The sequence below is a fragment of the Rhipicephalus sanguineus genome, chromosome 4 (genome assembly GCF_013339695.2).
Source record: "Rhipicephalus sanguineus isolate Rsan-2018 chromosome 4, BIME_Rsan_1.4, whole genome shotgun sequence".
Taxonomy (NCBI): Eukaryota; Metazoa; Arthropoda; class Arachnida; order Ixodida; family Ixodidae; genus Rhipicephalus; species Rhipicephalus sanguineus.
The window spans coordinates 59,898,019-59,914,579 of NC_051179.1; the positions used below are offsets into that span (position 1 = coordinate 59,898,019).

At 45.9% G+C, this 16,561-nt stretch overlaps 1 protein-coding gene across 1 annotated transcript in view; it reads left to right on the plus strand.

Annotated features, from left to right (window-relative positions):
• The first annotated feature begins 12,789 nt into the window (after positions 1-12,789).
• Positions 12,790-16,561, plus strand: part of LOC119391235 (cytochrome P450 3A41) — a 43,153-nt gene continuing 39,381 nt past the window's right edge. The window contains exons 1-2 of the mRNA XM_049414632.1: positions 12,790-12,914; positions 14,303-14,399. Of these exons, the coding sequence (XP_049270589.1) occupies positions 12,862-12,914; positions 14,303-14,399 (150 nt within the window). The 5' untranslated portion in view covers positions 12,790-12,861. The remainder of the gene's footprint in view (positions 12,915-14,302; positions 14,400-16,561) is intronic.

The following is a 16,561-nucleotide window of genomic DNA, read 5'->3' on the forward strand; positions in this document are numbered from 1 at the left end:
GGGAAACGCAAAGCGCGTCGTGCCGCCCCGGTAGCCCGGCCGCGACTTTTCTCGGGGCGAGCGCGTGAGCGGGGAACGCGGTGTTAAAGCCAGGTGTGGCAGGCGCGCGTCGCAGAGCTATTTTTGGTTTGGATTAGCGTGATGCTATTAGCGATGCCGACGCTTTTACCACGCTTGGGCCAATGTCGCCACCTCACGGTGTGTTAAGGCATTGACAAAATTGAACTTCTATTGAAAACGCGCCGAATAGAACGGACGTGTAATGCGTTGCACGTGCTAATCGCGGAGGCCATAGTAATGACGAATTACTTTACCTTACCGCTCCCAGAGGGCAACACCACGCTGCCGACCGGGAGAGTGGTAGATATAAAAGGCGCGTTTGTAAAGCTTCTGCAGTCTGTAACCGAGGCGCAGTGGATAGCATGCCGGGCATTTGTTGTTGCTGACCGCGCGGTCGTGGGTTCGATGCCCGTTGATGGAACTTTTTTCTTTGCCATCTGATCGTGTATATTTTTGCGACGTCATTTCCGTGACGGAAATACGTCACTGAAGTTTTGGTGGACCCCGGCATAAAACACTTTCGTGTTAAAATTTGATTACATTCTCTCTATATTCTTTTTCGAGACAGGCTGTGCAATTATGTACAGTCAGCCGCAAAAGGTTATGGACCATGCGAACGCGTGCTAAACTGCCTGTCGGCGCCACCTAGCAGTGTGCCACCTAGCAGTGTGCCACCTACTCTTCTGCTATGAACCTATGGCTGATCGACAGGGTTTACTGGGCAGCTGGCGCCACAGGAGCACTGTGCTGGGGACCCAAACACAACAGGCCTTAGATAGAACTTTATTCAGCAATGCTATCTCGCTCTCTCCACGCACGTGGTTTACAAGTACGCTGTGTAAGTAGTAATTGTTAATAACGAGGGGCGATCACGCTTTCTCGCGCGTGCTCGCTCAATGTCACAGCCTAAGTATTTCTCGTTTACCGAACAGTTCTTGGGATTAATTTTAAACAATGCAGAGGCATCCGAAGTAAAGATCTAATATAAATGTTCTTCACGTTTTGCCCATTTGAGAATCGCGGAAGATTTATCGCTTTCAGTCGCGGTTAAAAAATGCAGACGTGCCGAGGCGAATAACAGTAAATCTCGTATTTATCCGCTGTCACTGCCATTATCGATATCAATATGATATGATAGTAGATCTGTTTGTTTAAACTGCGATCACGTTTTATTTTTCCTGAGCGATGGCTACAACACGCGCCTATGTGGCTTCATTTTGTTGTTGTTGTTGTTTTCCAATGAGATAAAAATCCTTCGACGGGATTGTCGCTGGAGCCAACGTTTTTACAAGTGGACTCGTTCTCGTCAAGCCCGCCTTCGCGAAGACAAGTATCTGTCGAAACTTTGGCTGCGGTGACATCCCCGTCGAAGGATTTTTCATCTCTTCGAGCTTCCATCATCTCCTGAATTCATGCATTGTCTTTTTTGTCATCTATATGTCTCTCTAAGGTGGTCGACTCGGAACAAGATGGCTGTTATAGGAGTCGTGGCCGTCCTTGGCATAATAGGCTTCATCCTGGTGACGGGCGCGCGTGAGTTCATAATTGCTCATGTACACACCTACTCTGGTGGTAATGAAAATTCTGGAGCTGATTGATGCCTATTTGATGTGTAAGCTTGTTGGATGAACATGCCTCATTACTTCTCAGTTATTTTAGTTCATAGATCTTACAGTGGCCCTGAAATACTTTTTCAGCAGGGTCAGAAAAAGCTGCCGATCGGTAGTCGAGACTCCCGAGAACACGCGAGCCAAACATCATAGCACAGCACGCGGCCTGGGATTTACAATAAAGTGGCAAAGTCAGCTAAAAAGTGCTTCCTCTTTTCTCGAAAAAAGAATGATGCCTACGGCGTCACAGGCAGGTTCCACACTATTGGCGAATTTGAACATTGCGCGCTCGGCAGTTACTGCGGCCGCCGCGAGAGGCCGCCACTCGCACCTCCCCCCCCCCCCCCGCCCCACGCGCGAGCGCGATCTAACTGAAAGCACGCCACTGGTTCAAAAAAAAAGACAATGTTCTCAAGGTCAGCAGGCGCGTGACGTACCGTCTTCCCTCGTGCCATCACCCCACTGCTTAGCTTCCAGCGCTTTCGTCGGGGCAAGGGAAGAGAGAAAGCAATTACACCGTGCCACAAATCTTTGTAACTCCGCTCGTACTGAACAGATTCTAAAAATTTTTGCGGCTTTCGATTCGTGAGGCACTAAATTCGTTTAGTGAAGCCATTCCGTGACTACTTGGAATAGTGTTGCAGGGCCCCTTTAATTCAGCTGTACCATTGCTACGATTTATGCGTGTTGCACAATTTCCACTTCTCAGGTTTCAGAAACAATCTGGGGTTTATCCAACGTTCATCTTCACTCAGGGGGAGCGAATATATAGATATTTGGAAAGGATGGAATGGGGAAATGCAGTCAGCGGCAAGTGTGGGACTCGTAACTTTAACTATAACAATATGTGGAATAGACGAGGCTGTCCACATATTGTAATTTCTCCTAATTTTGATTTGTTTCTTAATGTCAATATTCTACACACACTGGAATTGTAAATTGCTTATGGCGACATCTGTGTTCGCATGGAAACCATCTTCACAACTGAAGAAAAAAAGGGAGAAGCAATAGGACATGTTGTTCAGCGAGCTGCGTTTATTAGACATGAATTCCGCGCGGCTCTCTCGTCAGTAAACCTGGTTCTTTTTTTTCATTCAGATCTGGTTTTTCAACAGATGAACGTCTCGGAAAAAAAAGAAACATTTGTAATCGGCGATGCCCATGACGGACGACTTCAACCACACGCTACGTTGCGCACTTGCTTAGCAAAAATGCAGCTCGCGATCATCGCATATGGTTTCCGTGCTGCACACCATACACTCTAAGGAAAAAAAAGGCGTTCTTTGATTTTTCTTTGCTACGCATGTGGCTCTAAAATGTATAACTCTCTCTAGAGAGGCACGTTGACTTTCTTTAGGAGAGTCGTGAGACTTAAGACTCTCCTTAAAAAAAGGCACGCTAACCCTTTTGTGGAGAGTCATACGACCCACGGCTCTCCTAAAGAAAGCGAACGTGACTCTCTAAAGACAGTTATACATTTTAGAGTCGCATGCATAGCAAAAAAGAGTCAAAAGACACCCTTTTTTCTTAGAGTGTAGCCCATAGAGTACTCTTTCTCTTGTACGAATAACGAATATTTGTAACTATAGGACATATGATACACGTACTCGAGAAATATGATGATCGATCGCGTAATACCGAATGTTTTCGCAAAATTGCATCCATTGCGAAACTGTGCGCGCAGCTCAATAGCGTGTCAAACGTGGGCTAGCGAAAAACGCTAAAGTCGGCCCTCGTCCGCACATTCTGGAACATTTTTTTTTTAATTTTATTTTGCAATTATTTCGGGGTTAAAGCGCCTCGCCGACTCGCACTGCACCTCCCAAGGTAGCATCTCAATTTTTGTAATTTCTGACTAGATTTACCTCATGTGTACTTCTTACTGTGTTGAAAATATAGTGGTGCAAAACCAACTACATTTCTGCATTAGTGTAACGTTTTAAACTTACAGTTCGGTGTGTTAGCAGCCACTTTAATGCCATCAGTTATATAAAAAAAGACAGCACCTGTTTCCTAATTATTATGCTACTGACGTTGCGCCTTGAGCGAGCTATTTCTCTAATTCACTCGAAATCAAGCGCGCCTCAACCATAGCAGGAGGATGGATGACGAGAGGAGTGCCTATAACAGTCTTTCGTAACCACTACCACACAGTAAACACAAGGGCGCAACAATAACCTCCAACGTTGTGACATAACTTACAAAGAAAGTATGCCTATTCAAAAAGGTTACATTTCGCGGGTTACCAATGACAGAGAAAAAACATTATTCACAAGTCTATTGGTCTCGCATTGCCGCAGCCTTGCGCCCTGCTGATTATTTTCTTAGTGACAGTAAATAGTGTTCCATTACTGCCGAATGTGAACTAGCGAGAAACTGAAGCATTTTTTGTCATTCCGTAAAATAGTTGTCGTTAGATCCTTCTTGGAAGCCCCGCTAGTATGGTAACATATTCCAGACGGATTTTCCAGAAGCCAAACATCAGGGGGGAAAAACAGTATTTTTGAGCTAATTTATTTGAATGAAGTTTTTCAGAATGTCTATAGTATTCGCGTTTATGTATTGCCTCTCCTATATACACTCTTCCAAACGCCATTTCGTAATTCGTATCAGCTGGCGATGAATTATTGGACATGTACTACTCGCGCCAGCTGTGGGTAATAGAGTGTACTGTTAACGGACCACGACCACTGCCATCCACAGCAGGTGGCGTGGTTGGTGTTCCACTGACACGTTTCTGATTCGAACATGGGTGTGCGACTTGGTGTCGATTTGTGTTTCACGTATCGCTTGCACGTGTTGAGACTTTTGAGTGTGTTGTTCGACAGATAGTAGCGATTAAAGAACGGGGCGGGTACGGTACAATGGCACGAAGGCGGACTGTATATAAGGCGTTCAGACTGTCACTTCTCTTAAAGTATGTGCGAATGTTGATGCTATTAAGCATGGTGTCTTTAAAGAATAAGCAGTTGTTGAAACTGCAGCTGAAGTTTTCGAGAGGAAGTTTCTTAGTAACCATCAGTAGTTTCACCAAGGAACGTTGATTATCCGTGACGCATCCGGGTACTTATATATGGCGAAATAGAAACATCAATCAATATCGGTTTCTCATAATACGGTGGCGGTTTGTGCAAGAACTCAGGATTTAAGGACTTTTTTCTTTTTTTGCTGTCCCATATGTCACGAGATGAGAGTGCGACTAAATTGCTCTGTCCCGCAGTCAAGATGGGAGCAGACAGATGGAAACACGAAGTGGGATAGGTTGAACAAACAGGACAAAGTGCCTCAGACAGGCTGGCCGACGTTTCGGTACGAGGACCTATCTTTGTCAAAGGCGCCTTGTCATCCTTGGCTCGTAGTTTTAAGGGGTTAGGGTTGGGTGATATTGTTTTCGGAAATGTTTCCTCGCTTAATAATCATTACGAGGGTGATTTACTACAAAATTCTATAAAGCGAACTTTCGTGCTTATTATAAATCGCGCCGCTCGGAACTCCAACTTGGGGTTACAAGCAAAATAAAAGTAACAATTCAGGCGAATGAGACAAATCGCATACAACCTGCAAATGATTTTAGCTGCACGGGCTCTCTTCAAGTCCACCTATTTTCGGTGCCCAAGACCAGAGAGACCCAATTTAAGTTGAAGTAAACATATTGACCAGTGCACCGTGCAAGTGCTCGGTAAAATTGCAACAGTGAGATTGGAAGTCGCGACATTTTTCTCGGGCACTTTTTGGACGCCCTGGCTGAAAGGCATTACGCGCTACGCTGCTAAAATCAAACTTAATGAACGCGTCGGGATGCGTTTCATTCTGGCTGGCGAAACTGCCCATCCTAAACTTTATTCTTACACAAGCACGGTGTTGTTAGAGCAGTTGAACCATCGGATTTCATCGACGGTATGGTGCCTATGAATTAGCTCAAACGTAGTGATGCATTAGTTAATCTAATTCTCTCAGGTTGAAACAATTCTTTGGTACTAATTTGCTAATTAAAGTTTAGGATTACTGTGTGCACATTATAAGCTACTCAAGGTATTTACGTTAACGGGCACTTTGTAGCTAAAAGCAGGTCTAAAATGTTGTATTTTGCAGGCCGTCATTGGGCAAGAAGGCAGTAGAAAGCAAGTAAGGCAATAGAAAAGCACACCACGAAGTGCACTTTTCTTTCATCAACTGCGCTGACATTATTACTCTAGAAGTTTTTTTTTTTTCCTGAATTTCTTTCTGACCTCCCCGCACGCCCTTTTCTTGACGTCAGTTCCGTGACGCAAATGGCGGGAGCCAATTCTTAATGAACAAGAATTCCGGCATAAAATACTTTCGTGTTAAAAAAAACGTCGATACAGCTGCCTTAACACCACCTACAACGTACGCGTAAGAAAGCTTGCACAAAAATACTCTAGGACTTATGACAGAACGACGTCATTTTAACGCCACAATGCAATCCAAACTCGCCCTAGTGACGTAGTGCGCATATTTTTGCAAGAGCAGGTAGAAAGAGGTGACATAGTACAGTAGTGCCCTGTCTTTGAATCCTTCCCTATGCATGTACTTGTTCAGAACGAGCCGGCTAGTCCGCAGGAGATCCGTTTATAGAATTGTCGCATTCTCATCATTGCAACGCAAGGGGGAGGCTTTGCACAAATATATATATATATATATATATATATACCGGAAGTGGCGACCTGTAGTAGTTGGTGGTTGGGCCGAATGAAGAGGGCGTCGGTTGGGCACGAGCTCGGGTGACGGCTTCGGCATAAGTAAGCGGCGCAGCAACTTGTGCTGGCGGCACCGGCGAAGGGAGAGCCTCAGCAACTTGTGTCTGGATAGCACGACGAAGTGAGTGGTCCAGTGCAGTGGGGGGCTCGTTGATGGTCGCCACAAGGGAGAGCTAACGAGCAACTTCCTCACGGATGTATTGCTGAATTTGTGACAGCAATGCGGTGTAGTCAGCACCAATACTCCTGGACCCCAGAGCTGAAAGGTCCGCTGTTTGTGTGTTAGCGCGACGTGTAGAAATTTGCTGCTTGCGCAGCTCATCAAAACTTTGGCAGAGCTAAATTACATCGGTCACGGTCTGTGGGTTTTTGGCCACAAGCATATGAAAGGCGTCATCGTCAATGCCCTTCATTATATGTCGGATTCTGTCAGGCTCCGACATACTCGCATCCACACGCCTGCAGAGGCCGATGACATCCTCAATGTAGCTCGTAAAGCTCTCACCAATTTGTTGAGATCGTCCCCGCAGGCCGTGTTCAGCGCGAAGTTTCCGCATAGCTGGGCGACCGAAAAACGACGTCACGGTCTCTTTAAAAGCAGACCAAGTGGGGATATCGGCTTGGTGGTTGATGAACCATAGGTTGGCCAAATCATTCAAGTAGAAGATGACGTGAGTCAGCTTCGCAGGGTCATCCCACTTGTTAATCGCGCTGGCACGTTCGTAGTCTGCCAGCCAGTCCTCGACATCACGATCTTCAGTGCCGCTGTAGACTGGAGGGTCGCGCAGACGAAACACACCAGAGCACATGACAGACGGGGGGGGTGGAAGAGGCTTGTGAGGGATCGACGCGCTCGGTCATTCTGGAATCGGATGGTAGCGTACGGCTGCGGAGCTCCAGGGCGTGGTAGGGGACTACCCAGCGACTCCACCAAATGCAACAAGCGTGTTCTCCCACAAACACTTATTATTATGCAGAAGGCGTGAGTCAACCTAGCTGGTTCAGGCAGAAGCCCGGCGAGCACGAACCACACGAACGTCAACGTCTTCTTTCACGCTGGCACAGAGCTGACACCGATATGCTCCGGTACAATATATATTATATATATATATATATATATATATATATATATATATATATATATATATATATATATATATATATATATATATATATATATATATATATATATATATATATATATATGTGTGTGTGTGTGTGTGTGTGTGTGTGTGTGTGTGTGTGTGTGTGTGTGTGTGTGTGTGTGTGTGTGTGTGTGTAACAATTACGCCGAGAAATTTAGCTATTGACCTTAGAGAAAATGTTTCATCACAGTTTTGTTCTAGCAGCTGTGGTGCACGTGCTGGGCTTTCTCTTTCCCAAATAGGCAGCTTCTGTGCTTATTTTCATTTTCGTCTTCACGAAGGAGGAAGGAGGAGGAAAAAAACATTTATTAACAGAAAGGGGTTTGTGATGCTTGGTCCGCAAGTACCATCTAGCAGTGCTGGCTGCCCTCAGTCCAGGACGCCACAGGCAGTTGCCGCCCTGCGTGCCCTGTCGATCAAACTGATCTGATCATCAAGGTTATCGCTGGCCAGCAACTCCTCCCACCGCTCCACACTAGCTTGGTCAATGGGGGGCAGACCGGGGATGGCCCGGCAAGTCCATGTAATGTGTATTAATGTGGGTTTCTCAGAGCACCATGGGCAGCGCGCAGGGTATTCTGTTGGGTGCACTTTATTGAGAAAATGTAAGTTCGGATACGTTCCGGTCTGGATTAAGCGCCAGCTGGTAGCTTCCTCCTTTGTGAGCTTCTTATGGGGGAGGGAGTAGACACGTCTGAGTCCCTTGTAGTGATTTAGGATGGCCGCATACTCACACGGGACCGGGATAGGCTCCTCGGAGGCCGGGTCATGAGGTGCTCGGTCTGTTGTGTACCCTCGAGCCACCCTGTCTGCCTCCTGGTTCCCCTCCAGCCCCATGTGACCAGGCGTCCATATTATCCTGTGCCGGATGATGGGGTTTCGTGTGTCAAGGGTGTCGTTGGGATCTGGTGCACCACGGAGAATGCTAATCGCCGCTTGACCAACTCGCCCATTCAAGAAATTTCTACAGGCCGCTTGAGAGTCCGTGAGGATATCTAGTGACCGCCTTTGGTGGTTGCCGGTGGCAATGGCCAAAGCGATGGCCGTTTCTTCAGCCTCCGTAATGGAAGAGCAGCGGATTGATGCACTGGTGATTTCGCGAAGACGATGGTCGACCACCGTGGCTACAGCCTTATTGCTAAGCGCATCCTCAATACATACTGTCTCTTCTCCACATTACAACAAAAAGAAGCTGGCTTTTCTATGCGGTGTACTTAGTGGCCCTGAACTACGTAAGCGCAAACCGGCATTATATTATTGCACTTATAAAGGAAGTCATCACTCTTGTTATCGCAGTCGTGACGTCAAACTGGCCAGCGGAGACAGAAGCGGAGTCCGCGGGTGCCAGGAGTTCTGCAGGGGACATCAGCGAGGAGTCGTCCGAAACAATGACTACGGCGGCTGCCACGACTAGAAGCCGACCGAGGCACGGCGTCAGGAAATCGAACGGGAAGAAGGAAAAACCGGCTTCGCAGGCTAGGGACAAACGCAAACGCACCACCACAGACGCTAGTCGCGATCTTACCACCGACACGACATTGACGACGGTATGGGTGAGGCGCGTGGTGCCACAGAACGGCGTCGAAAAAAATAGTTCTTCTGCTGCCTCCACCTCTACCGCATTAAACTCTTCCGCCTCAACCCCTGCCGCAACAACCTCTGCAGCCACCAAGCAACCACTGCGGCCTCGGTCCAGCACACTCAAGGCGCGTGGACGATCGGTTTCAATGGCGTCTTCTGTCCGCACTCGGCAGACACGGGGCTCATCCGTGAAACGCAGTACGCTTGGTAAGTCGACCAAAGGCAACATGACACTACGGACACTGCGGAAAGCCTCGCTGGTGCCTTCACGTACGCGCTCACCGACACCATCGCCCGCTCAGTCACCTAAGGTTACGACAACGCGCACGTTGTCTCCGAGGTCCAAGCCGGCAACCTCCAAAACTAAGCCCTTGTTCTCCAGGAAGAGTGCTGCTATGTCAACCAGAAGCACTGAGGACGACCTGACTATTAACGACTTCCGTGACTACTAATTTCGTGTTGTTTTTTAAAAGAATGTCTGCTTCCAATGGAGTGATTGGTTTCTTCTTTTCGGCTCAAAATTAATCAGTAAAGACTTTTAAAGTAATGATCTGCAGGGTTCAACAAGTTTTTTATTAGTCACCGTATCAGTTACTGCAATGGCACGTGCCTTTAACTACTTGTCACTGTGCAAAAGCAAGACCATCCATACATCGTCAAAGCTGTTACGGAAAAAAAAAATATTCCGCCAGATCCCGCACATTCTGGGGGTCGATGTCATCCAAAAGGCAGCCCATGGTCTGACGTAACGTTGACACTTAGGTTAGAGCAGATGTCAGTTTTATCGAAACAAACTGCACGCTACGGTACGTTGATGTGCATATCATGAGCAGTGGCTTTCACCGTATTTATCCGGATTGCGCGATGGTTGACTATAGCTTGGCGAGTAACAGGAGTGCATATGTAATGCTTATTACATTTTTATGAAAGCGGATAGCCAACACTGTAAACACGACTGACGTTGCCCCGACATGACGAGTGTACAGGGTCTTCTTCAGAACCAGTTTCAAGCCCTATAGTGGCTCTGCAGTAGAATACTTCACTGCCACGCGGAATTCCTTGGTTCGATTCCGGCTCTAACGCTGATTTTCATTCTTTCCGTCCCTCTGATTTTTTTCCTCGACAACACTGCCGACGCCAGCACTGGATTTTCTGTGACACAAGTTCCTTAATGATGTTTCGAAGCTGTCGAAAGTTGGTTATCGCCGTTCCTGTGTTGATATTACCTGTGCTATCACCTGCGGTTCATACCCATATTCCATGGACCGTGGTATGCAGGTATGCGCCACACGTGACTAAGGGAAAGGGTTTCATGACGTACGCGATAAGTATATAATGCTATTAATGTAATGACCTGCTATTCGTGTTTGTCGTACGGCGATGTCCTCCCATGCTAGTTTTGGTGTGTGCCAAGCTAAGGAGACGACCTCGAGAGCACCCAGACGTAGGCGGCTAGATAGATACGTAGATAGAAACGGTCAATGTGTCTTTGGTCAGCAAAGAGATGCTTCGCATTTACTGTTGCGTATTCACATTCCCTATGTGCACAGCCGAGACTAAAGCGCCGCTCCATTCAAATGCACTTCTGCATAGTATCGATGACATAACACCTAAAGACACCGTACGGATATTGCTCCCATCGTTTCCGGCTGAGACACATATACAACACTCTGAATACTTGGATTATATACTTTGGTATTTAAACAGCAAGCAATTGTGGACACCATGCAAGACAGCAGCATCCTCGTCGTCACCGCTTTAAATAGGCAACCGTAGCTACTGTTGATGTTTCGGATATGCTGTCCTGCTACGTATATTAAATTAGATATCGCTTTGTGATAGCTACGAGGAGGCTGTGGTTTTATGTGTCTATAAAACTCAAGTGAAAATAGGAGCGCATGAATGGAAAACTGCCGCACTGAAAAAAAAAAAGCGCAGCTTGCAACGGCAACCAACGGCCTGCAATGGTTTTAAAGTGTTTGTGTACTTTGTGGTAAAAATATTAGTATCTGTACTCGTATAAGCATATCGATTATCGAAACACGTTCCGACTAAACGCTTATCTGGCAATGTAAGAACCACAGAGCAGAAGCAGACTTTTTTTTTGGGGGGGGGAGGGGGGTGTTGTGCACATGTGCAAGGAAACTATCTGCTCTGGATGATGATGATGAATCAACTTTTCTTTTTTTGAGCCCAAACTACATCCGTGGTGCACGCAGGCCCTAGACGGGGTGGTTCCCTAGTTACGGGACCCATATGTCCCCAACGACGCGAGAAGGACACAAGAAGGGGATGCGAAGCGCTGAGAAGCGCCTCCGGTATTAGGCAAAACATATTGCTTCGGCTGACGTGACACTGTGGCCTGCGATAACGACGTCGAGACTGTCAGATTCTGCAATCTTATTTTGCAATATGGGCTGCACTTGCAGAATGATATCTAGGAGTGCTCTTAGCTCGTGCCCCCTTAGCTGTCTGGTCAGTGGATGGCTGTATTCTGCGCTTCCGTGTATTTTCAATCCAGTGTCTATGTACGTCTACAGTGAAGGACATTTGCCCATTGTGCAACGTTTCCTTCGTCGACCCCAATGCGCCACACGCTCCGTATTGCACCCTGTGATTTTTCTTCACTTTTAACACGTCTTCGTACGCTTCTTCCATACCATTCTGTAATATAGCAGTATGATTATTTCTGACGTAATATATACTACTCTACATACTCGAGCACTACCACCAGCGTTTTGTCGCACTGACTTACGTCGGCAAGCGTTGGCCGATATTCGATAACTGACGGCTAATCCTCGTTACTGCTGGCCTACTTATGTCGACTATAGATATGACTAAGTAATTGCTAATTCATGCCTGTATTGAATAAATTGGACGTCTAGCGTTGGTAAATGACGCCTATACTGATCTCTACTCTAAGCACCTGCTGTTATAACAGCAGCATTGTCTTCTTTTGATCGCATAGTATTCGCCGTGTTGTCTCGCAATATTCTTCACAGAACTAGACACGAGGTAGCGTAATCGGCCCCGTTCGCATCGCCTTCTCATTCGCTAGCCAGGCTTCTCTTCTCGGTAAGCACCTCAACCGTGCTGCGAGGAAAGCATGTTCGCGAAGCCGTTCGACGTGCCGCGTTCCGAGAGCTGTGCCAAAAATGTAATCTATGTCTGCTCGGAATGAATATAACCCATGAAAAATTTCCCCAAGCATTCCGAGCCTTACGCTTGAATATATTTATACAGAAATATGACACCACTGACTTCTGAATAAACAGGTAATAACCAAAGTCGAATAATCATTAATTACTGAGAAATACACAAATCAACATATTATCACCTTTTCGTTCTTGCAACAAGAATATCCAGCTTGGAATAAATCTGTAAGTTTCACACATTTACACAGATTCCGTCACAATTCGCGCCTGAAGGAGCTGTACCGGTGTTCATCTCTTCCCTGAACAATGAGCGCCTTGATATATATATCGAAAGCAAGGTGTTTATCTGATGTTTCGTGTCACACTTTGTTCCTCTTCAATAGATAACGATAGAACGGGTTGATCTTTCCTCCGTCGCACTATCGGAAGCAAGCTGCCACTGGCAGAAACGCCGCCTCGGAGCCTGGCGGACGGTAGCAGAGTGCGCAGTAATTTCGCACTTCGCAACTTTCCGAGTGTCGTCCTATAGAACTATCACCGCAGTACACTGGTTTGGAGTACAACGTGAACTTTGGTGTTCACTACCTAAGACATGTATCTGGCCGCGATCCTTCTCGTTGCCGTTGTTCTCCTTTACCTCTTCAGGTGAGTGACGTTGGCTTTGTTTCTATCTAAACACGTGGAGGAGAACGTTTGTGTCATTTGTGCTAACAGAGAGCCGGGGGCATAAACATTTCCACAGAATTAATGTCTCATAGAACTTAGCGTGCTGCTAATTTCAACAACAGGTACCCGAAGTAACTTCCACACTATTTTTTTCATTGGCAGCACATCTACTCGCACTGGTATTCACTACTATTAGTATTCGCATTATTAGTATTCGTTCTTTGTATTCGCACTATGTATTCACACTGTGTATTCACACTATGTATTCACACTATGTATTCGCACTATATTGCCCCAATGTAGGTGCGACGTCCTGAGCAACAAACATTGCATTATGTTGAACAAGGGTGTCAGTGCAGGCTAGCTGGTACCTGCAGTCTAACTTTCCTAACTCCTTATTGGCACTACAACCAGACCTTGCACTGCAGTACACAATGCACCGGTAGCGTTCTAGTTATGCGTACACATTCAGACGTCTGCATTGCCATGCATCATCTGCCTTAACGTAGCGATAAACCTTTCTTAAGTGAACATAATATGGACAATCATTGGATGTCAAAATAATTTCCTGGCTGGCAAACATTGCCCGCCATCAAGCATTGTGCTCGGCCTCATGAGCAAATGAAAAATTACTTGGCATAAAAATTTATTTACCTTTCAACAAACAGGCTCAATGCAAATAATAATAATTGTTGGGGTTTAACATCTCAAAACCACGATATGATTATGAGGGACGCCGTAGTGGAGGGCTCCAGAAATTTCGACCACCTGGGCTTCTAACATGCACCTAAATCTAAGTACACGGGCCTCGACCATTTTCTCCTACATCGAAAGTGCTTCCGCCGCGGCCAGGATCCGATCCCGCGACCTTCGGGTCAGCAGTCGAGTACCATAACCACTACACCACCGTGGCGGGTAGGCTGAGTGCGAAAGTTCTGCCTGAAGATATAGCTGAAATTTGTTGCGCCTGTGGCATCTTCACGTTGCATCACTTTTGCAGCGCTAAATTTCCTCCCGATCTTTTTTTAAATGCTGAATACCTTTGCAGTGAACACGGTCGTGGGTATTTATGAGAGAAACAGTCAGAGCGAACGTTTGTTTTGGCACTTGCGATCTTGCGCTGTTGTCTCGCCGACTACACAAACGCGCTGTTTGCGCTGTCTGGATATCTTCTCCTGTGTCCGTGTTCGCACGCCTACCTTCGCTTATCGTGAATCCGTACTAACTGGATGAACTTTCTATCGTTATAAGCACAGCACTGCTCTCCTACGTACAACTGTTTAAGGTGCACGTTTTATGTAAGTACGCTTCACAGACCACTTTACAATGTTTTGTTGTTGTTTTTCTTTCTTTTGAACACGACGAAGGACGGTTAAGCGGACCTTCAGCTTCTGGGAGACGAAAGGTGTGCCGCACTTGTCTCTGACACAGTACGTTGGTGTGCTTTACGATACCTTTACAAAGGTGAGATATTTCCCTTTTTTTTCAATAGCATGACCGCATGAAGGGAAATGAGCAATATATTCACTACGAAGCCGGCTTTTTTTGTTTCATCATGTAGCTTCCTAATGCTAATTTGTAAAATGTTGTTGCCGATATTGTATTGACTGAGTGTCGCGTAGACGCCGCTTTCTCGAGGGTGATGAGTGAGGCTCGTTTCACCTCCTTAAAGACTGCATTCTCACAGATCGAGAATAAAACGCTAAAAAAAAGTGTTTCATCTACACAAGAGTATGCAATCCCTTAGGCGGGCCTCGTGATATTAGGCTCGTACCTACTAGTAGATTTCGTACTTCCGCACCTATTAGGGTTCATACCTCCTGGCAAGGTATAATATATTGTTTAACGCTCATCTACTTCAGAGCACTTGTTCGTTCGACGACATGTGTATTTGCAGTACCGATTGCGAGTTAGTGGAGAGGTGTCACTGTTCTTTAGACTACGTACGAGACATGCCACCCAGAAAAGTATTGACAGTGTATATATATATATATATATATATATATATATATATATATATATATATATATATATATATATATATATATATATATATATATTATTGCTAGAACTGTGATGAAACATCCCTTGCAACAGCACGTACAAATATTTATTGAAGAATGTGGTATCGTTACTCGTTAAAAACAGGACAGGAACAATTATAACAACAGTAATAGTGAATGTTTTGTTCACAAGACTCTTCCTTATTTTTTACCTACTTATATTTAAATTTAAATACTCTAAGGACCAACAGGCGCATTAATAAGAGGGGTGGTGCAGAGTTAGCCTGAAGCCCAACACAATTGTCACAGGCAAAAAGATCAGTGCAAGTGCTTAATAGAGCACTATGGTACACAAGTCCTGGAACACAGCCAACAAAAACAATATAACGGACTCGTGCTTACACTCATGCGGCGAGATATTATTGTTCCTAGCATGTGTTTTTTTTTTTTTTACTTTCACTGTTTTCTTCATCCCGCAGCCCTTCTACTGATATTGTTCTTGGAATTGTTGCTTTGAGGGTCTTCCTGCAATCTCGCAGTGTTCTTTTGTCTGCTATCTGATAACGGGACTGTGTGCACATTGCCATTCTGTTTCTCTGTTCCACAAAAATTCACTCAAACGTGCGTCATGTTGCCGATCAAACTGCACCGCCATATTTTGTTTATTTTGCAAGGGGGCCCGCCCACCCTGCCATTATATATATATGTAGCGATCCACATCGCTAACGCCAGCAAGGAGGGGCCAAGGAAGAAGAAGAGGACGACGAGGTTAAGAATGTCTCAATAAACCGATGCAGTCGTATGGTCTGCATAAAAACTTTACATTGGCGCAGCCGAGGTCAAGAACCTGCAAATGAAGATCAAGTTCGACTTCACTCGCCATCAGGAGCGGCCTCTCATCGTGGGATTCCAGGCAGATGGCCAGCGATACGTCGAGTTGCAGGAGGGCACTACAACTCCGAGTCTTCTGCAGACGATTGCCAATCTCGCCGGAGCTACCGTTGATGGCCTCGTCACTCAAGGTAGTGTGACTGTGAGCATGCCTCTTGAAGATTTGGCGCCTCACTTGCTAAATGCTCCGCCGGCGTTTGAAATACGAACACCAACAAGCGGCACTCATTGCAACACTTCAGGTGTCATTAACGCATTACTAGAAATGCAGAAGCTATATATGACACAGCAGGAGCAGCTTTTACGACTTCTTGTTAAAGCTGCAAATACGAGGGACAAGAAGGACGTTTATGTGAGGCCTGAGGTGTTTGACGGCAATTCGTCAAGCGCCACTGTATGGCTGGATTTTTACGAATATGCATGTACCAGAAACCAGTGGACAAGCGATGAAGACCGCATATTTAATATGAGGCATTTTCTCTGTGGGAACGCACGGAAGTGGTTTGACTTGCAAATAATATCTCATGCAAGCACTTCTTGGGCAGTATGGAGGAAAAGCTTTGCAAGTGCTTTCGAGATGAATCCTGTAGAGCTTTGGAATAGTGCCCTTATCTACAGACAGGGATGCACTAACATCAGGGAGTATGTTTTAGAAAAGTGGCGGTTACTTCGTGTAGCTGACCCAACATTGGCGGACTCGTCAATCGTTGCTCTTGTCATGCATGGTATGAC